A 20,990-nucleotide genomic window follows, 5' to 3' on the forward strand; every position below is an offset into this window, starting at 1 on the left:
TCTATGAATGGGCTTCTTTCTTGGAGCTGCATGCCTTGCTGCGACCTGGGTAGTATCGAGGGAGCTGCCTACAATTAACTCTCTGTTTTCTTTTTTTGACAGTTTTGTGGCTGCTGTTTCACTCTCCAGAGCCAAAGATTTGTTAAGGTTATAACTCTACCGATCTTGAAGTTTCCACAGAAGCAGTGCTGATCGTGTTAGCTTGCTGTCTGTGCTGCTGAGATAATGTAGCGGAAATGATAGCCGAGCCCAACACAGCCAATAATCTTTCCAGCCAAAAGTAAGACCTGGCACAGGTTGCCTGCAAAATCTGTTGGTAAATCAGAGCGCTGTCTCTTGAATTTCTGCCCTGCAGATACTCGGCCACAATGTGTCATTTTGTGTGGGAGGGGAAAAAGAAAAGGATTTGCTATACTCTACATCTGATTCCTAATGTCTTCCTTTTGTTCAATTTTATGTATTATTTAGCATCTTTTAGCATAGTGTTTTAGGCTGATTGCCATGGACCTTGGCCTTCCAAGCTTATTGTGCCTGAATTCACTGCAGTGCAAATCAACTTACTGTGATGGGCAGATTCATAGGCAGTACATGTGTTCACTTCACTGGTGAAACTGGGGATGATGAGAGGGAAGAGTGCTGAGTAATCTGTAGTCTCCCTGTTGGCGCTGAGAGGTACACGGCTTCTCTATAGCTGTCTTTTATCAAGTCTTCCCCATTTCATAATGTATATTTTTAGTCATCAGTTGAAAGGATCTGTAAAACAAATGTTTTCATATTATTGTTTACAGAAGGGTATTTGGAAGTAGGAAGAGTATATATTAATAAATAAATGCTAAAGTATTTTGTTATATCTTGTCTGGCTTTAAAGAGTGAAGCTTCTTAGATGTCCAGTGTTGCATGCATTGGACTCACTGCAGGTGATCTTGTCACCTTATAAGTGAACCTGATCCAGATCTTTTGCTTTGCTAAACTCTAATGAAAGCTGAGACATATATTTCTTGTAGTCTATGATGATAATTAATATAGCTTGCAATATGTCCTTTCCAGGATGTTTATGGGAAACCAGCCTCTTTGTTTCAGAACTACCAGGAAGGTACCTGGCAGCTGTGCAGCTGAGTTTCTATATTGCTTCTAACAGATGAAGCAGATATATAAGTTAAAAAAATCTACAGGTAGAATTCTTTAACTAATGTAGATTAACATGTTCCTTTTACACAGCTAAAGGAATGTCATGTCTTTGGAAAAATAGCTTTCCTTTTAAGTGTGAGTCAGAATCTGCTCCAAATGTTTGTCTTGATAAGAAAATTGAATTCAGAAATTCTCACAATAGTGTTGTGTTTCATTTGTCATTGGAATGGGTTGCCTAGGGAGGTGGTGGAGTCACCATCCCTGGAGGTGTTCGAGAGGGGATTGGACGTGGCACTTGGTGCCATGGTCTAGCCATGAGGTCTGTGGTGACAGGTTGGACTCAATGATCTTTGAGGTCTCTTCCAACCTTAGCGATACTGTGATACTGTGTCCTTCCTACCTAAAGTGTTTTTATTTCATCAGTAATACTTTTAAGTGCTAGTGAAAGGAACATACTGTGGCAGGAATGCAAAGTAGGAACTAGTCTGTGAGCTGTGCATAACAGGATATAAAAGTGAAAATCAGGATGAGATAGGAATGGAATTCTACCTATGCTTTCTTACTGATTGCTGATGGAAAAAAGTAAATGGCTGAGAACTGTTTCTTGCCATTGCATGAGGCAATAAATATAGGTATGCAAAAATGCTCAGTGTGGTGCAGACTAACATAGGGGGGCAAAGACAATTCCAAAAATTCCAGTTCAATATTTGTCAAACCTACTGTTGCACTCCTGTAGATGAACAGATGTTAAATGAAGCTGTTGTATAACGAGTGATGAAGAAGTGTTCACATGTCATCCTCAGATAGGTACCATGGTTCCTATTTTGCTGAAGAACATATGAGGTTATTTAATTCTTTTTACAATTTCTTCAACAGAAACTTAGCTGTGCAAATAAAAACTCCATTAAAATATCTCATTTAATTTCTAAGCAGTTTCATGGGGTTCAGTTCCTAGTTCCTAAAAATGTTTTAAGTACCCGCTTTATGAATAACCTTACTGGAAACATCGCTATTAAAGGGAGCGGGGTGGTGGTAAAACAAAACAAAGAGAAACCGTAAACTGGAACAAAACAGACAAACATGTAAACCCCAAAACTCAAGCATGACTGTGGATAGTATCTGGATTTAAAAAAACCACCCTCTGCCTTTGTGTAGGTTGTCTGCAATAGCACAGTGCTTCCCATGGCATTGCTTTGTGCTGTGGTGTCCTAATAAGCAAAACAATCCAGAAACTAAATGGCTTTTTAATATTAGTATTTAGTGCTTAGTTACATTTGTTGATTGTTTAAGACGATGTTTAGTGCATGTATGAAAGTTACTGTGACTGTTTTCATCAGAGAGATGCTGTTTTACATGACATTGTTAGCCCAGCTTGAGGAAGCTGTGGATCAGTGGCCACATTCTTGGAGATTTTGCTCAGCTTTGGTAAGCATGCTGTTCCATATACCAGGCATTCAATTTGTTAAGCATCTTTTACTACAGGCACGTTTTGCCTGGCATAAACTGAGAAAGTAAGTAGTCCAGGGTCTGTAGGTACCATCTGCAGTGACATCTTTCAGGATGTTCTTGGGAAAGAGACGCATGAGTTAAAGCTTCAAAGAAGTGTATTCTGGACAGAGATACTAATAGTACATGATCAGACAAGTACTTGACTGAATTGTCCTGCAGCAGTTCTGATTTTTGTTATTTAAATGTTTTAATTGAGCTTGGACTCAGTTATATTTTTTCTGTAACCAAATGAAATGCTTTCATTTTCATTATGGCATGGACTAAGTTGCTGAATAATATATGCAAACAGTTCAGGAAAATTGAAAGTGTTTTGAGCATTGTGTTGAGGCATAAGACAGAAACACGTAACACATGTTACCACAATGTTGGCTGGCATCTGAGTTGTAGTTCTGGTGGAATTGCAAGTAAGAACTTGCTAGTACAGTCCCTTGCTAGTACAGCATTCTGCTTTGAAATCAGGAGTGAAAGGATTAATCACATAGTATAAGTAGCTCCTTGATAAACATGTTTGTATTCTTTTTGTTTATTTGTGGTCTGTACAAGAAACTGGGAAGAGCTAGCTGACATCAGAAAAGCAGTACATATTGCTTGTCTGTTGCTGCTTATTTTTCTCAACTGGAAAGTCTCTGGCTTGAAGTCCAGATGGAGAGCAGTGACAAGTGATGTCCCTCAGGGGTCTGTACTGGGATCTGTGCTGTTTAATTTTTTATCAATGATATAGACAGTGGGATCGAATGCACCATCAGCAAGATTGCAGATGACACCAAGCTAAGTGGTGGTGTTGATTCATCAGAGGGACAGGATGTCATCCAGAGGGACCTGGTTAAACTGGAGACGTGGGCCCAGGTGAACCTCATGAGGTTCAACAAGAGCAAGTGCAGGGTTCTGCACCTGGGCCAGAACAGTCCTCCCTATCAGTACAGATGAGGGGATGAGGTGATAGAAAGCAGCCCTGTGGAAAAAGACTTGGGGGTGCTGATGGACAAGAAGCTGTGCATGAGCAGACTGTGTACTTGCAGCCCAGAAGGCAAATCACATTCTGGGCTGTTGTCTCAATCCACTTTTTGACAAACTTAACTCCTTATAGCTGTATCAAAAGATTTGTTGCCAGCAGATCCAGAGAGGTTATTCTGCCACTTTGCTCCATTGAGACTTCCTCTGGAGTACTGTGTACAGGGCTAGAGCCCTCAATATAGGAAGGACATGGACCTGATAGAGCTGATCTGGAGGAGTGCCACAAAAAATGATCAGGGGGTTGGAGCACCTCTGCTATGAAGGCAGTCTGAGGGAGCTGGGGTTGTTCAGCCTGGAGAAGGGGAGGCTCTGGGGAGGCCTATTAGTGGCCTTCCAGTACCTGAAGGGGGCCTACAAGAAGGATGGAGAGAGAATGTAGCGACAGGGGGAGGGGCAATGGCTTCAAACTAGAGAAAAGCTGATTTAGATTGGATGTTAGGAACAGGCTTTTTACTACGAGGGTGGTGGAACACTGAACAGGTTGCGCAGGGAGGTGATTTGGGCCCTATCCCTGGAAGTATTCAAAGTGGGGCTTGACAGGACTCTGGGCAGCCTGATCTAATTGAGGATGCCCGAGCTTACTGCAGAGGGGGTTGAACTAGCTGACCTTCAGTGTTCCCTTCCAACCTAGACCATTCTATGGTCCTGTGGTGGTTTGGCCCTGGCCTGGAGGCCAGATGCCTACCAAAGCTGCTCTATCACTCCCCCTCTTAAGTGGACAGGGGGAGAGGGGAAAAAATATGACAGAAGCCAGTAATAAGATAGGAGCAATTTTAATAGCACTAATAAGCAAACAGCAATAGACTTTGTAGAAGCAAAAAGCAGAGAGATTGCTGCTAGTCTCTACTTCCCATCAGCAGGATGATGGTCGGTCTTGGGAAGCAGGGCTCCCTAAGCTTGGTGGTTCCTTGGGAGGATAGACACCATGGACGAATCCCCCCACTTCATTCTTATACCTGAGCTGATGTCATATGGTATGGAATACCTCTTTGGACAGTCTGAGTCAGCTGGCTCAGTGTCACAGTTTTAGGCTGTATCACAGTATCACTAAGGTTGGAAGAGACCTCAAAGATCATTGAGTCCAACCTGTCACCACAGACCTCATGACTAGACCATGGCACCAAGTGCCACGTCCAATCCCCTCTTGAACACCTTCAGGGACGGTGACTCCACCACCTCCCTAGGCAGCACATTCCAATGACAAATGACACTCTCAGTGAAGAACTTTCTCCTCACCTCAAGCCTAAACTTCCCCTGGCGCAGCTTGTTCTGGTGCTGGTTGCCTGGGAGAAGAGACCAACCCCTTCCTGGCTACAATGACCTTTCATGTAGTTGTAGAGAGCAATGAGGTCACCCCTGAGCCTCCTCCAGGCTAAACAATCCCAGCTCCCTCAGCCTCTTCTCATAGGGCTTGTGCTCAAGGCCTCTCACCAGCCTTGTTGCCCTTCTCTGGACACGTTCAAGTATCTCGATGTCCTTCTTAAACTGAGGGGTCCAGCCTTTAAGAATGGTCAGTTATGAAATTCTCTAGCTGAATGTTTTGGTGTATAAAGGAAAGCAAAGATAATTCTAAATGAATTTCATTGGTAGATCAGTAGGAATGTAACCACACTCAGTCATGTCTGCTCCCAAGATCTTGCCCATCCCTCAGTGTACTCTTGGGGCAGGGAAATGTTGAAAGGACACAGCCTGGATACTTATTCAACAATACCCAAAACACTGCTATGTTATCAACCGCTGCTGCAAAACACAGCCCTAGAAAGATGCTGTGAGGGGAATTAACTCCAGCTCAGTCCAACCCAATACAGATTCTATGGCGGTGCTTGAAATACTTTGTCTCTGTGGCTCACAACTACAAATCAAAGAGAACATTTGAAAACTTCTGTAAGCTATTGATTCTTGTATGTTGATTTGGTTGTGAACTATAGTTCACCTCTCGTTTTTCTATAGCATGCAGAATTCTAGACAACTGATCTAAGGATTCATTTATGCTAAATTATTTTCTTGGCTTCCATCTGTCAAACACTGTGGCACATTTTTAACTTTTCTTTGGCAAGACATTTACTGAATTTAACTTTACTCTGTAGGGAAGTTAAACATTTGCAGAAATGTGCTGAGAAATTTGTTCAGTTTTTATAGGATTTTATAGATTTTATATAGCATTTCTATAGGAGTCACATTGCTTATGGTGAAGTGTCCAGTAGATTAAAAAAAAGTAAAGAGGTGTGTCTAAATAAAAACTTCTTCTCTTACTAAGGAAATAACATCAGGACTGTGGTCTTGCAGTTAATGCTGTTCAGCCTCAAGATTTGCTTTGCAGAGCAAAATGTCTGACTGAAAGTCTTGGGAAGAAGAATGACAATAGTGCCTATCTGTCATTGATAAACCTAGCTGAGGTTGATCTGGCTCTGCATCCACAGTACAGTTTATTCTCCATCTGGGTTCTCCAACACCGGATAATGGAGAGCTGACTATATCTGGCAGTGTAATACACGTTTTTTTTAATTTGTAAAGTGGTCAGTTGTGTTAGTACACTTGTTGAAGCAGTCTCATGAAAATGATAGTAACTGTGTACTCTCATATTTGCTTTCTTTTTATGCCTTCTTATAGTACAAGTCAACTGACTTCATGTCCTGGCCACCGTAGTTTAAAAGGAGGCTAGAGCGTCCAACGTACAGTACTGGACCTGCTGCACAAGTGGGATCCAGCTCATCTGCTTAAACATGACCTCTGGCAAAGCATATTGTTAGCATTTGGAATGATGAAAAGTGGCATGATTTCATTGCAGATAAATGTATGGCTTCAGACATTCCAGAAGGTGCATCTCTATTTATAAAATTACTCCTCCATCAAATAAGCAAATGAGATATTTTTTTATGTGTCATTTTTCTTCAGCATGTTTTACAGACAAAGTAAAACAGTTTCTTCTTCTTATGTTAAATTGTAGCCTTATCAAATGTTGCTATTTTGTTTTGTGTAGAGCACCCATGAGGTGAATTGCATACTTGGGCTATTGATTCATGGTATGAAGCTCTTAAGTCAACAAAGGCAGCCTTAAGTCAACATCAGCTTTCTGTTTCTTTTACTTACTTTCTTCTGTCTTGATATCCTTGATAGTTTTGCTAGTTTTCTACTTAAATATATATATATATTATTTTTTTTTACAGGAAAGCAAATAATTTGAAAATGGCCCCAGATTTCTGTTGTACTTTTAAAGTTAGATGTTTGGTTTTCAGTAACAAAATGATGATGAGACTTCTGAATGATTAATATGTTAAAATACATATATATGCTTTTATTGTCTTTGATTACTTGTACAGAAATGTGTAGTTCTGTGTTCGCACTGCTAACCCCTTCCACATGTTTGTTATGCTTCAGAGAGAATGCTGTCAATGATGAGACTGTACCTGAGTCTGCTGTGCAGAATGGCAGCTGTGTGAGAAATGGCAACCTGAAAACACCAGTAAGTGGAGGTTCTTCCCTTTTTTCCCCCTTTTTTTAATGGAATTTATTTTCTGTCTCATACAACTTCTCCAAAATTGAGTATTGCATAAAACAGTCACAATGCAGTGCCTCTAAAAATCAAGTCACTGGATACATCTTCACCCCCAAATTGTGTTGTCATCACAGCCTTAATCCTGGCTTTTGAGCAGCCACACAGAATCACAAAATGTTAGGGGCTGGAAGGGCCCTTGAAAGATCATGTAGTCCGACCCCCCTGCCAGAGCAGGATCACTTAGATCACACAGGAATGCATCCAGGCGGGTTTGGAATATCTCCAGAGAGGGAGATTCCACAACCCCCCTGGGCAGCCTGTTCCAGTGTACCATTGCCCTCACAGTGGAAAAAAAATCCTCATGTTTACATGGACCTTCCTGTGCCTCAACTTCCACCCATTGCCCCTTATCCTGTCATTTGGCATCACTGAGAAGAGCCTGACTCCATTCTCTTGGCACTCACTCTTTACATCTTTATAAACATTAATGAGGTCACTTCTCAGTCTCCCTGTCTGCAAGCTAAATAGCCCCACCTCTTTTCACTTCAGTGTGTTTTTCCTTATCTGTGGGTTGTATGCAGCTGATGTTAATATGCAGGTTTGTGTTTACCCTGTGAGTGGAAAAGTGTAGAAGAGCTTCTGTGATTCCTGTCTGTTCTTCAGAAATTACAGCTGCCACTGAAAAGTGCCTCCAGGGTAGTATACAATTGTTCAGAAGCTTCTTTACTGTTATACTTTGCTATACTTACTAGTCATTGTTGAGAAAAAACTCAAGCCAGTAAATAATTTCTTTCATCCCCTTCTAACAAAGTCATGTTTGATAAGGCTTTATCAGTGTCCTTGAAGTTGAAAAGTTAACACTCTGGGAAATCATTACAGTGAGAGTAAAATAAACTTGTTGTTAGGAGAGAATTCATTTATTTGTGGATTGCTGTTACATGTTGTGTTTTCTTTGCTTGATTCATTTCAGAGAGAGAAAAGGAAGGTCCAAGAACAGTGTGAGAACGTAAAGAGAAGTTCTTCCAGTAGCAGAAGAGTGAGCCGGCTTCAGAATGCAGAAGTGGTTGAGGCAGTTACGTTGTTTGAAGTGGTTAGCATGGGGAAGCGGGCCATGCAGGTATTTCTAGCTCTGAGTTGTGAGAGTTGATGGAGGGAAGGTGGAGAAACAGTAGTCCTTTTAGTAACTTTACTCTGGAGCATTGAAGTTTTGTTCTGTTTTGGCACAGGTGGGGAAGAAAAGTACTTGATTGGGAAACTTTTATAAGCATGGCTCTTGAGGAGAATGCACCTTCAAGAACTAGTGAAAATGTAGCTGACAGATACTTAAATAAAGGAGGAAGGAAATATGTACCTAAACCTGCCTTCCTAAACCAACATCTGAGTGCATTAAAAGAGAATTATTTTGTAAAAATACAGAAAAGATTGCATTAGTAGAAAACTGTGGCTGGTCAAGGTTCTGAAAATCAGGCTGGGTTTTTGTTTGTTTGTGGTGGGGGTTTTTGGTGTTTGTTTTTTTATTTGGTTTTTTTTCCCCCTGTGAGTTTGCATTTTGGTATTGCCATCCCCTGCAATGTAGTTTGACAACAATTTGCATAATAGTCAGGTTCCCTATGCCCCTACATAGTTAGCAGCTTTCTTTACTGTGAACATGTGTATAATACTATGTTTCCACATGTGTATGAAGGATTAAAATCTGGACCCCAAATTTTTATATGTGGGGTTTGAGACCTTAGTTTTTCCAAGATGTTTATGCGGATGAATTTTTGCCATGCTACAGCTGCATTAACTGCAGTAGAACTCCTTGAAGGGCTCAGCTTCTGGTGTGCAAAGCATGATATGAAGGGGTTGGAAAAGCAGCTGCTTGAGTCCAGTCTGCTGCTGCTGGAATTCATTAGACATGTGGCACTACAGGTGGATCTAAGCTGCTTGTCCCAGCAGGCCTGTGTCACACACAGGCTGTAGGCTGTACTGCCTTAGAAATGAAGTTTGGAGTTGTTTTTTTTTTTAAGCTGGAGTGTAGTACATGAACTCTTATCCTTCTGTGCAAACTGGGTGCTAGGGAAGATTTAATATTAATTATTAGGTGGTGCAGAGTTTGAATATGGGTGGGTTTTGTTTTTCTAAATGAAACTATTACCTTGATGCTGGCAAGAAATCAGGAAGACAAGGATAAGTTTTGGTTTTTATATATGAAATCTATCGAAGCTGTGGTTATTTTCCCTGTTAACAGGGAACAAAGCATTTGTGGATGGCAGCACTGCCTAGAGCAGTACTTATGAATGAGTAGTCCAAGGATTCATTTTGCCCTAGAAGGAGTCTTTTGCATGTACAAAATGGTGTGGAGTTTATTCTCCTTTTTATAATTTAACACAGATGGAACATCACTTTGTGTCTCTTTTTAATGGATGTCCTCAGTGTGAGGAGTGCAGCATTGCCATGTTCAACTCCCCACTAATATGTTTCTTTAATCTGTCTTAGTCTGTAGTAGATGACTGGGTTGAAGCTTATAAACAAGACAGGAATGTGGCACTTCTAGATCTAATCAACTTCTTCATTCAATGCTCAGGCTGTCAAGGTAATTTACCCTCTTAGTAGCCCTTTCCATTTTCTGTGTGTGAGAGTAGCCTGGAGTGTGCTTTCTAAAATGGATTTTTTTTTTTCTCCAGTAAATCATGTACTTATAATCTATACCCTCCTATTCAGACAAATTCCAGATGAGCACCACTAATAGTCAAGAATGTTGCTGGTTAAATTCTTTGGCTCTTTGCAGCGTACCGACTCCCGAGTTGTATCTGAACATAGTTTCCAAGGTCAGGTTTCTGAAGAGGCATGTCACATTGCTTTGCAGAATCCCCAAATAGGGAAGATGGTTTTGATAACTGTTCTCATTAAAATCCATTGTTTTAGTTGCACTTGTTTTGTAATTTCCTAGTATCTTCTGTTTTGCTAGTATATTTGTTTGAAAATAAACAGCTAGTTGTGGCAGTTTATGCTGGGTGCCTTCTGTTACTGCCACATAAACTACATTTCTGGTGTCCAGAGGGTCCAACCCAGCAGGTGGACACAGGAAGTAGCTTATTTCATAACCATAATATTCTGCACCCTAAAAATCCATCTGCAAAGTCATTCTCTTCTTCTTTCTTCCCTTTCTGCTCCTGTGGAGATGCTGCCTATTGGGTAATAGTGGGGGAGTAATCTCAAGGCCTCTTAGGCCTGGTTAGGCCTAATGCCAGGAGAAGGCGGGGGACAATCTCAGACCTGGCCAGCCTGAGACTAACCTAGCAGTTGGGGGGAGTGGGGGGAGGGGCAAGAAGGAGCCATGGGGGTTTTGGGTACACCCTCAGGTGGAGAAAAGCAAAGTGTTGGGAGTTTTTTGGGTGTGCTATAAGGGATTCTGTACACTTTGGGATTCTTTTGTCACTATGCTAGTAGCTTCTGTAAAACACTTACTACTTTCCATTTAAACTTTCCATCACTTTTTCAATCTATTTGTGTGAGTGTCATTCTTTTGCCCCTCTCAGGCAAAAGCTCCCTGCTTTGGTGGCTGGAAAAGCCATCTCTTGCCTGCTTTTTGGTTACTGTTTCATAACAAGGATTGAGACAGTGACTTCTGGGAACAGTCTACTAGCAAAATACTTCAGGATTGCAAGTAGGAGTTTTTAGGAAGACTATTCTGTTAGTTTGAAACTTTGTGGTGTATTTAAACAGCTAGAATGTACCTTTTACACTTCACTTTTTTTCCAGGTCTTTGACAAATATGCCTTGTCTTATGGGAAATGCTTTGGGGCCTTTGACTAGCCATAGGCAAAATGGTAGTAAATCCTTGAAGTAAGTCAATGGACAGAGAAAATGGCCATACCAGACAGCACAGGGCAGATTTCTCTGACATGAATTTCTGTTTTGGTTCATCTGTATTTCCTACTACAAATGAAATTGTGTGTCTCCCTGTATATAGGTAGCCTGTACCAGTGTAAACAGAAATAAAACAGAGTCCCCATTCCTTGGTGTTTCTAAATTTAAAATGAAGCCCCTACTGCGATTTGGACTTGATGCATATAATAGGGTTGTTGGTAATTCTTCTTGTCAAAACATTACTTTTCTAGGCATGGTAACGGCAGAGATGTTTCAGAGTTTACGCAAGAAGGATGTCATGCGAAAAATGACAGAGACTTTTGATGAGGTAGGCACAGCTTTGAATTTGCATGCCTTTTGTATGTGAACAACAGGCTCTACCTTAATAACTAAGCTGAAGAGAGCTCCTGCTGCTTATCAGGAACTGTGTCCTGTTTCCTTAATTTAGGAAAATAGTCCCTTGGTTTTTTTTTTTCCTTTTTTTTCTCCCACAATTGAGAAATTTGGTGTTGTAATGACTCATTTTAGCAGCAGCAGGATTTTATTTTATTTTAAGTCACTTCAGACTTTCAGAGTTGTATTAGGGTTACCTAACTGCAGCCTTCCTGAATCTGGATTTCTCTTATGAGTTGTTTTGATAGTGACTTTATAAAGGTTAAAATTGCTGCTGGCAAACAGTTCCTTTGGTATTTCGTTGATAGGTCCTTTGAAAAATACCATTGTCTGTTACTGGGGAGCTAATTTAATGGTATTTTTTAGCTGATGTTTGTATTTGGGTATTTTCCTTTTTGTTTTACTGTGAATTTTCATAACTGTGTTATGAGATATGAAAGATGAAATTTCTCATTTGTAGGTAATTCTCAATGCAATCGTGAATATCTACTTTCTTGGGGATTGTTAAAAAAAGTGCAGTTTTACAACACTGTTTCTCTGCTTCTTGACTGATTATGCCAACATCAAATTTTCTGCATTACTCTCGTGATTGTTTCTCCACCTTTTTTCTGCATTTGCCACCTCTGAATTGATTTGTCAAGCAGCAGCCGTCAGCCTTATTTAATTGAGTATCTCTCAAAGACCAGCTGCTGTAGGAATTCCCACAGAGGATGAATTTGCCAAGTGTTTTTCTTCATTTTTGAAGTGTAGTAGTGCTCAGGCTAATTTTTTGACAGAAATGATCAGATATGTGTCTGGCCATATGAATTAGTAATCTGTCACTTCTTTCCCAACTCAATAAGCCCTGAAGAGCGCTCATAGGATAAGTACTCTGGAAGTTACAAAAATGTGATTATTGTTATCATCAGCCTGTATGTGTTACAGCTCTGTAACCTTTTAATCTGTCCTGGTCGGCAAAAAGGTATTAGAATAAACCTTTATTAGAATAAACCAAACCAGGTTGGAAGAGACCTTCAAGATCATCGTGTCCAACCCATCAACCAATCCAACCCACCTAAACAACTAACCCATGGCACCGAGCACCCCGTCAAGTCTCCTTCTGAACACCTCCAATGACGGCGACTCCACCACCTCCCTGGGCAGCCCATTCCAATGGGCAATCACTCTTTCTGTATAGAACTTCTTCCTAACATCCAACCTGAACCTCCCCTGGTGCAGCCTGAGACTGTGTCCTCTTGTTCTGGTACTGGGTGCCTGGGAGAAGAGACCATCATCCGCCTGTCTACAACCTCCTTTCAGGTAGTTGTAGAGAGCAATAAGGTCTCCCCTGAGTCTCCTCTTCTCCAGGCTGAGCAACCCCAGCTCCCTCAGTCTTTCCTCATAGGGCTTGTGTTCCAAACCCCTCACCAACTTTGTTGCTCTTCTCTGGACTCATTCCAGCAAGTCAACATCCTTCCTAAACTGAGGGGCCCAGAACTGGACACAGTACTCAAGGTGTGGCCTAACCAGTGCAGTATACAGGGGCAGAATGACCTCCCTGCTCCTGCTGGCCACACTATTCCTGATGCAGGCCAGGATGCCATTGGCCCTCTTGGCTGCCTGGGCACACTGCAGGCTCATGTTCAGCCTACCATCAACCAGCACCCCCAGGTCCCTCTCTGCCTGGCTGCTCTCCAGCCACTCTGACCCCAGCCTGTAGCACCGCATGGGGTTGTTGTGGCCAATGTGCAGAACCTGGCACTTGGATGTGTTAAATCTCATGCTGTTGGACTCTGCCCATCTGTCCAACCTGTCGAGGTCCCTCTGCAGAGCCTCTCTACCCTCCAGCAGATCAACTCTTGCCCCCAGCTTTAGAAGCAGTTGCTTTAGAAGGTGTATTCTGCATGCTGTAAAAACAAAGTAACTGTTTTTTGCGGGCAGTATTTTGGTGTGCTGTTATTATGAAGCATTTTATTGATGAAAGGAAACAACAGTCTCTGTGTTACATACTCAGTGTCTTTCTCTCCCCACCCCCCCATTTTTTCTTTAGTTCTAAATGTAGTGGATTCTGAAATTCTGTGTTTTTAAAATAAACTGAATCTTAAAAACCTTCTTAAATTATTAGACAGAGTTAAGTATTTTTAAAGACAGCATCTGTCACCTTGTTTGATATGTTATGATTAATATTAACCATTTTTATGTTAACTGCAGTTATTAGGTGATTTACTAATAGCAAATTTGCAGAAGATTCAAAACCAAGAGGAGTAGCTGCTAGACCAGGTTGTTGTTCACCAGGTGGTTGTTCTGTTGTTCAGCGGGACCTGAACAGCAGATGGATAGATGAGGGGGGAGGTGGTGGACTTCAGCAAGGCTTTTGACACTCCCATGGGACCCTTGCAGCCAAGCTTAAGTATGGATTGGATGATTGGGCAGTAAGATGGATTTGAAACTGGTTGAAGTACAGGGTTGGTACTGGGTCCAGCCCTGTTCAATATATTCAGCAATGATCTAGAAGTGGTAGACTGTATCTTCAGCGAATTTACTGATAATACCAATCTGGGAGGAGTGACTGACATGCCAGAAGGCTGCACTGCCATCCAGCATGGCCTGGACAGGCTGGAGAGCTGGGCAGGGAGAAATCAAATCAAATTAAATTCATTAAGGGCAAGTGTAAAGAGCTGTAGCTGGGGAAGAACAAGCCCATGGATCGCTACAAACTGGGGGCTGATCTGTTGGAGAGCAGCTCTGGAGAGAACAACCTGATGGACAACGGGATGACCATGAGCCAGCAATGTGCCCTTGTGGCCAAGAAGGCAAATGGCATTCTGGGGTGAATCAAGAAGAGGTTGAGGGAAATTATCCTCCCCCTCTACTCTGTCCTAATAAGGCCACATCTGGAATACTGTGTCCATTTCTGGGCTCCCTGGTTTGAGAAGGACAGGGACTTGCTGGGGAGGGAGTAGAAAAGGCCTGCAAAGATGATTAGAGGAATAGAACATCTTCCTCATGAGAAAAGACCAAGAGGATTTGGTCTTTTTTAGTCTGGAAAAGTGAAGACTGAGGCATAATCTCTTAAGTGGCTATAAATTCTTAAAGGCTGGGTGTCAGGAGGATGGCACCTGTCTTTTTTCAGTGGCATGTGGTGATGGGACCAAGAGGTAAGGGGCACAAACTCAAACATAAGAAGTTCCATCTAAATATGAGGAGGAACTTCTTTAAGGATGCTGGAGCACTGGAACAGGCTGCCTCTCAGTAGTGGAGTCTTCACCTCTGGACACATTCAAAACCTGCCTGGACATGTTCTTGTGTAGCTTTCTTCAGGTGAACCTGGCTTGGCGGGGGGGTTGGACTTGATGATCTCCAGAAGTCTCTTCCAACCTCTACCATTCTGTAATTCTGTGAATAGACTGAAGAGTTGAGCAGAAGGCAACCTCATGAAGTTCTGTAACAGGAAATCCCATGAACCTGGGAAGGAATAACCTGCTACACCACTACCTTAGATGGGCAGTGAGCAGAAACTGAAGTGCATGAAATTTCACCTGAACACAAGAAACCTCTTTTACTATGAGGGTGGTCAAACAGTGAAATAGGTTGCCCAGAGGGGTTGTGGAGTCTCCAATCTGTGAAGATATTACAAAGCTGATGGCACATAGTGTCTCCTGACACTGAGGGGACAGATAGGTTCTTTTAGGGATCCTTGGTAGAATAATGAAGGCACTAATTGTAGTTACAAGTCAAGATTTAGTAACAGGATGTTATGGTTGGTATAGCACAGGATTTCCACAAGTTTATTACTCACTTGAGTAATATGGAATTTGTTATACAGCATAGCTTTTCTCATCACCTGGACCTTCTCCAGTTCAGGTCAAATCTTAATGTGTGATTTGCTGTATCAATATAACAGTCATAATTGAGACTTGAAAATCATATAGAAGAATACAAATCACTCAGTCCTTGGAGGAAACAGATGATAGTGGAGGTATCCTTGCCACTTGTCCAAGTTCCCCATTTAGGCCTTGCAACCACATGATTTGATGGACAGTGTTCTGGGTGTTGTGACAATTTCATTTTCTGGGACAGTGTCACCGTAACCATCACCTTTGGGGTGGCTGGGTCCCTGGGGCCTTCAAGGCCAGTAGGTAAGGGAGTGATCAGCTTGGTGCCCAGGAACATTGAGGTCAGCAGTGAGTGGAAGAAGAAATCTATTTGATTTGTCTGCTTGGTTCACAGGGCCTTCAGGGCCTGATAATGAGGGAAAGGAAATGGATATGTGACCTGCTTGGTTACAGAGAATGGCTGCTTGCTTCATCAGATGGTGTTAGTTATGCTAACCACATTAGCAGGTGTTGGGGTACTGGTCACACATGGTACTGGGCAGCTTGCTCTGTCTGACCTTGCTTGAGTAGGTGACATTTGGTTAAATGATCTTAAAGACAACCTCTCAATTGCAGTCCTTCTGTGATTCTATGAAAGCTTGCACTGGAATTGGAAGCAGAGAATGGCTTTATTATGGTCATTGAGGCATTTATATGTTTGTGGGTTATAGTACTCACAGAATCAACCAGATTGGAAAAGACCTTTGAGATCAAGTCCAACCTATCACCCAATACCATCTAATCAACTAAGCCATGGCACTGAGTGCCTCATCCAGTCTTTTTTTTAAACACCTCCAGGGATGGTGTCTGCACCGCCTCCCTGGGCAGTCCATTCCACTGGCCAGTTACTCTCTCAGTGAAGAACTTTCTCCTCACCTTGAGCCTAAACTATCCCTGGTACAGCTTGAGACTGTGTCCTCTTGTTCTGCCACTGGTTGCCTGGGAGAAGAGACCAATCCCCACCTGGCTAACAACCTCCTTTCAGGTAGTTGTAGACAGCAATAAGGTGTTCCCTGTGCCTTCTCTTCTCCAGGCTAAACAATCCCAGCTCCCTCAGCCTCTCCTCATAGGGCTTGTACTCAAGGCCTCTCACCAGCTCTGTTGTCCTTCTCTGGACACATTCAAGTGTCTCAATGTCCTTCTTAAACTGAGGGGCCCAGAACTGAACACAGTACTCAAGGTGTGGCCTAACCAGTCCTGAGTACAGGGGCACAATGACTTCTTTGGTCCTGCTGGCCATGCTGTTTCTGATACAGGCCAGGATGCCATTGGCCTTCTTGGCCACCTGGGCACACTGCTGTCTCATGTTCAGCCTTCTGTCAACCAGTACCCCCAGGTCCCTTTTTGCCTGGCTGCTCTCCAGCTACTCATCAGTGGTGAGATAGGCTTGTCCTTCCCTCTTTCTTAGACTATTCTTCTTCTTGCCTCTAATTTTCTTGTATTGGCATGTTCTTGCTTGCAGCTTTATTCTTTTGCAGGTTTCATTCCTTTTCCTATTTTGTTGCTGAAATGTGTAGTAATGGAAGAGTTAAGTTTGATGCATAAGGGTACAGCCAGATGGGGATAGAGATTCTTGTGCCTCACCTAATAAAGAACTATAGATTTATTTTGTCTTGGAATAATTGCAGAATTGAGAAAACATCTCTAAATGAAGTCACACTAATGCTGAAAGCATTTCTCTGTAGTTTGAAAACATTGGAATAGTTTTCTAGAGTTTAGATGTTTTACTGCTTACTGAATGTTGGAAAGGACTATACACTTAGCCTTGCTGAGGAGCTGTATCTTAGAAATAATAATGAGGATTACATGTTGTGCATGTTGATTCACACATTTTACATCCAAGTTGCCTCTTAATTGCAGGAAGAAAAACTCAGTATTTGTATAAAAGTGTGTTCTTCTTCTGTCATTGGTTATAAATAAAATGTTCCAAGATGAGAAGGAATTGGATTGCTTCATGCATTAGATTGTATGAGCAACTTGTAATAGGAGTTGTCTTATGTTTTAATAGCCTTTTAAATATGGTGCATGACCTGTGAGGCTTATGTCTTTGTGAACTGACTGTGCTGTTTCATCCAAAAGGTCTTAAAACTTTGTCTTAAAACTTTGTCTGGGAGTATGTATCAGGTAGTGAGGTCATAGCTGGATACTTCTTTGAAGAAAATAAGCTAAACTAGGTAGGATGTGATCTGTTTTGGTACCACTGGAGGTGTTCAAGAGGGGATTTGACATGGTCTATCCTATCCTATCCTATCCTATCCTATCCTATCCTATCCTATCCTATCCTATCCTATCCTATCCTATCCTATCCTACTTGGTGCCATGGTTTAGTAGCCATGAGGTGTTGGGTGACAGGTTGGACTTGATGATCTTTGAGGTCTTTTCCAACCTTATTGATTCTATGGTTATGATTCTGTCTCATGCATTGCAGGAAACTGGGTTGCAGTACAAGAAATTCATGGCCTATCCTTGGATCCTGACGGTTACCTGGCCAGTGGACACGGTAGGACTCTTGTACTTCTCTGTAATTGTAATATATCTGTGGCTACATTTCCCATTTCCCGTGTAGGTGAACACATCAGAATGAGTCATCTTCAATTCTGAGCTAGTGGATGGAGATAATCATGTATTTAGAATAGAACAGAATAAACCAAGTTGGAAGAGACCTTCAAGATCATCGCGTCCAACCTATCATCCAACACCACCTAATCAACTAAACCATGCAACCAAGCACCCTGTCAAGTCTCCTCCTGAACACCTCCAATGATGGTGACTCTACCGCCTCCCCTGGCAGCCCATTCCAATGGGCAATCACTCTTTCTGTATAGAACTTGTTCCTAACTTCCAGCCTAAACCTCCCCTGGCACAGCTTGAGACTGTGTCCTCTTGTTCTGGTACTGGCTGCCTGGGAGAAGAGACCAGCCCCTGCCTGTCCTCAACCTCCCCTAAGGTGGTTGTAGAAAGCAATAAGGTCACCCCTGAGTCTCTTCCTCTCCAGGCTGAGCAGCCCCAGCTCCCTCAGCCTCTACTCATAGGGCTTGGGTTCCAAACCCCTCACTAACTTTGTTGCCCTTCTCTAGACACGTTCCAGCAACTCAACATCGTTCTTAAACTGAGGGACCCAGAACTGGACACAGTACTCAAGGTGTGGCCTAACCAGTGCAGTGTACAGGGGCAGAATGACCTCCCTGCTCCTGCTGGCCACACTATTCCTGATGCAGGCCAGGATGCCATTGGCCCTCTTGGCTGCCTGGGCACACTGCAGGCTCATGTTCAGCCTACCATCGACCAGCACCCCCAGGTCCCTCTCTACCTAGCTGCTCTCCAGCCACTCTGAGCCCAGCCTGTAGCACTGCATGGGGTTGTTGTGGCCAATGTGCAGAACCCGGCACTTGGATGTGTTAAATCTCATGCCGTTGGATTCTGCCCATCTGTCCAACCTGTTGAGGTCCCTCTGCAGAGCCTCTCTACCCTCCAGCAGATCAACTCCTGCCCCCAGCTTGGTGTTGTCCGCAAATTTACTGATGGTAGACTCTATCTCCTTAACTGGATCATCAATAAAGATGTTGAACGGGATGGGGCCCAGCACTGATCCCTGTGGCACACCACTAGTGACTGGCTGCCAGCTGGATGTGGCACCATTCACCACCACTCTCTGGGCTTGGCCCTGCAGCCAGTTCCTAACCCAACGCAGTGTGCTCCCGTCCAAGCCATGGGCTGACAGCTTGGCCAGGAGTTTGCTGTGGGGGACGGTGTCAAAGGCCTTGCTGAAGTCCAGGTAGACTACATCCACAGGCCTCCCCATATCCACCAGGCGGGTCACCTGATCATAGAAGGAGATCAGATTGGTTGGGCAGGACCTGCCCTTCCTAAATCCATGTTGGCTGGGCCCGATCCCTTGTCCATCCTGTAAGTGCTGTGTAAGTCATCATCACTCAAGATGACTTGTTCCGTAATCTTGCAGAGCACTGAGGTCAGGTTGACAGGTCTGTAATCCCTGGTTCCTCCTTCTGGCCCTTCTTGTGGATGGGCATCACGTTGGCCAGCTTCCAGTCATCTGGGACCTCACTGGTGACCCAGGACTGTTGAAAAATGATGGAGAGTGGCTTGGCCAACTCATCTGCCATCTCTCTCAGGACCCTAGGATGGATCCCATCTGGTCCCATGGACTTTGTGAGGATCCAAGCGGCTGAGGAGATCTCTAACTATCTCCCCCTCGAACACAGGGGAACTATGCTGCTCCCTGGCTCCATCTGCCAGCTCTGCAGGACAGCTGTCTGGAAGTCATTCTTTCCTGCTACCAAAAATTGAGGCAAAGAAGGTGTTAAGTACCTCTGCCTTATCCTCATCCTTTGTTACAACATTCCCTTCCGTGTCCACCAAGGAGTGGAGGTTGTCCTTGCCCTTCCTCTTGCTATTAATATATTTATAGAAGGATTTTTGTTGTCCTTCACAGCAGAGGCCAGTCTAAGCTCTAAATGTGCTTTTGCCTCCCTAATTTTCTTCCTACATGATCTAGCAACATCCTTAAACATTCGGTGGGTTGCCTCACCTTTCTTCCAAACATGGCACACCCTCTTTTTTTCCCTTAGTTCATTTAGAAGTTCATTACTCATCCAGGCTGGCCGTCTGCCCCGGCGGCTCATCTTCCGGCACATTGGCACAGCCTGTTCCTGCGCCTTCAAGAGTTCTTCCTTGAAGTAGGTCCGGCTCTCCTGGACCCCTTTGTTTTTAAGTGCTATTTCCCAAGGAACCTTCTGAGTTAGTTCCTTGAGTAACCTTGAGTAACTTTTTGAAGTCTGTGTTATAAATAGACTGCACAAGAAAATTTCCAAGTTTCTTGTGAGAGTTGTTCATTAAAACAGAAGCGAGCAAGCATCAGGGAAAAATAAAGAGAGAGAAACAGCGTGCTAGGCTGCAGAGACTTTCCCCCCACAGATACCTCCAGTCTCTGCCAAAAAGCAACTTACAAATCCTAACTTTTCTTTATATAGGTGCATCATCTACATATGCATGCTTATGCTTAGTAGAAGGCAGGGATATGATAATGAGTTCTAGCAACTTCTTGGGCTTCTTGAGCAGTAACTTTCCTTGTAGTGGGGGTCACAGATAAGGTTCGTCTTCTCACACAAGTACAAAGAAGTCTTTCATGAGTGCAGCTGTGTCCAGGCCTTCCTTATCCAAGATAAGCATTGCATGGCTTTGGGAAGATTCGTACAAGGCTCCTCGTTAAAACCAAAACAGTCTGAACATTTGCTTTCTGTTCTCAAAACAAGCCAACTGTCCAGCCTTGAGACTACACTCCTAAAGATGAATTCCCCAACACAAATCACAAACCACTATTGCATTTTATAACAGCCTGCTTCACCTGATCTTCTTCAGACCTCTTGTTTGGGTGAACACACTCATGCTTCTGAAGTTTCTGTTTCTGATGTGGAAGAGACATCAGCATTTCAAACAGACTTGTGTATATTAACTTGCAGTGGGGCTCAAGAGCGTTCCCCATCCCTTCCAACAAGCTCTACACACACGTGTATGTTTATGCACAGAGATTTTGCCAGGCAGATTTGTTCAAAGGCTTATTTCATCAAAATGTTTGCTTACAAACATAAATGTTCGATTGGAATAGCATTCTGAGAACAGAAACAGCTTTTTCATGCAATGCCTACAGCGTTGTGGGTAATTTGTCTTAACTCCTTGTTTGCACTTAGAGTTTCCTCTTTCCATAGTCTCTGTATAGAAGAAGT

The 20,990-nt window shown here is 43.0% G+C and overlaps 1 protein-coding gene across 3 annotated transcripts in view; it reads left to right on the top strand.

Annotated features, from left to right (window-relative positions):
* Positions 1-20,990, top strand: part of LOC137442397 (cohesin subunit SA-2-like) — a 74,123-nt gene that overhangs the window by 544 nt on the left and 52,589 nt on the right. The window contains exons 1-7 of one of the 3 annotated variants that reach the window (XM_068141114.1): positions 208-280; positions 6,262-6,469; positions 7,030-7,114; positions 8,118-8,264; positions 9,626-9,722; positions 11,251-11,327; positions 17,675-17,746. In XM_068141114.1, coding sequence (XP_067997215.1) covers positions 6,444-6,469; positions 7,030-7,114; positions 8,118-8,264; positions 9,626-9,722; positions 11,251-11,327; positions 17,675-17,746 — 504 coding nt within the window. In that variant the 5' untranslated portion in view covers positions 208-280; positions 6,262-6,443. Of the gene's footprint in view, positions 1-102; positions 281-6,261; positions 6,470-7,029; positions 7,115-8,117; positions 8,265-9,625; positions 9,723-11,250; positions 11,328-17,674; positions 17,747-20,990 lie in introns of those variants that run through there. The other 2 variants (XM_068141104.1, XM_068141122.1) reach the window with 2 other exon arrangements.

This window comes from Melanerpes formicivorus, unplaced genomic scaffold, assembly GCF_026170545.1.
Source record: "Melanerpes formicivorus ecotype bairdi unplaced genomic scaffold, bMelFor1.0.p_v2 SCAF_1, whole genome shotgun sequence".
NCBI lineage: Eukaryota > Metazoa > Chordata > Aves > Piciformes > Picidae > Melanerpes > Melanerpes formicivorus.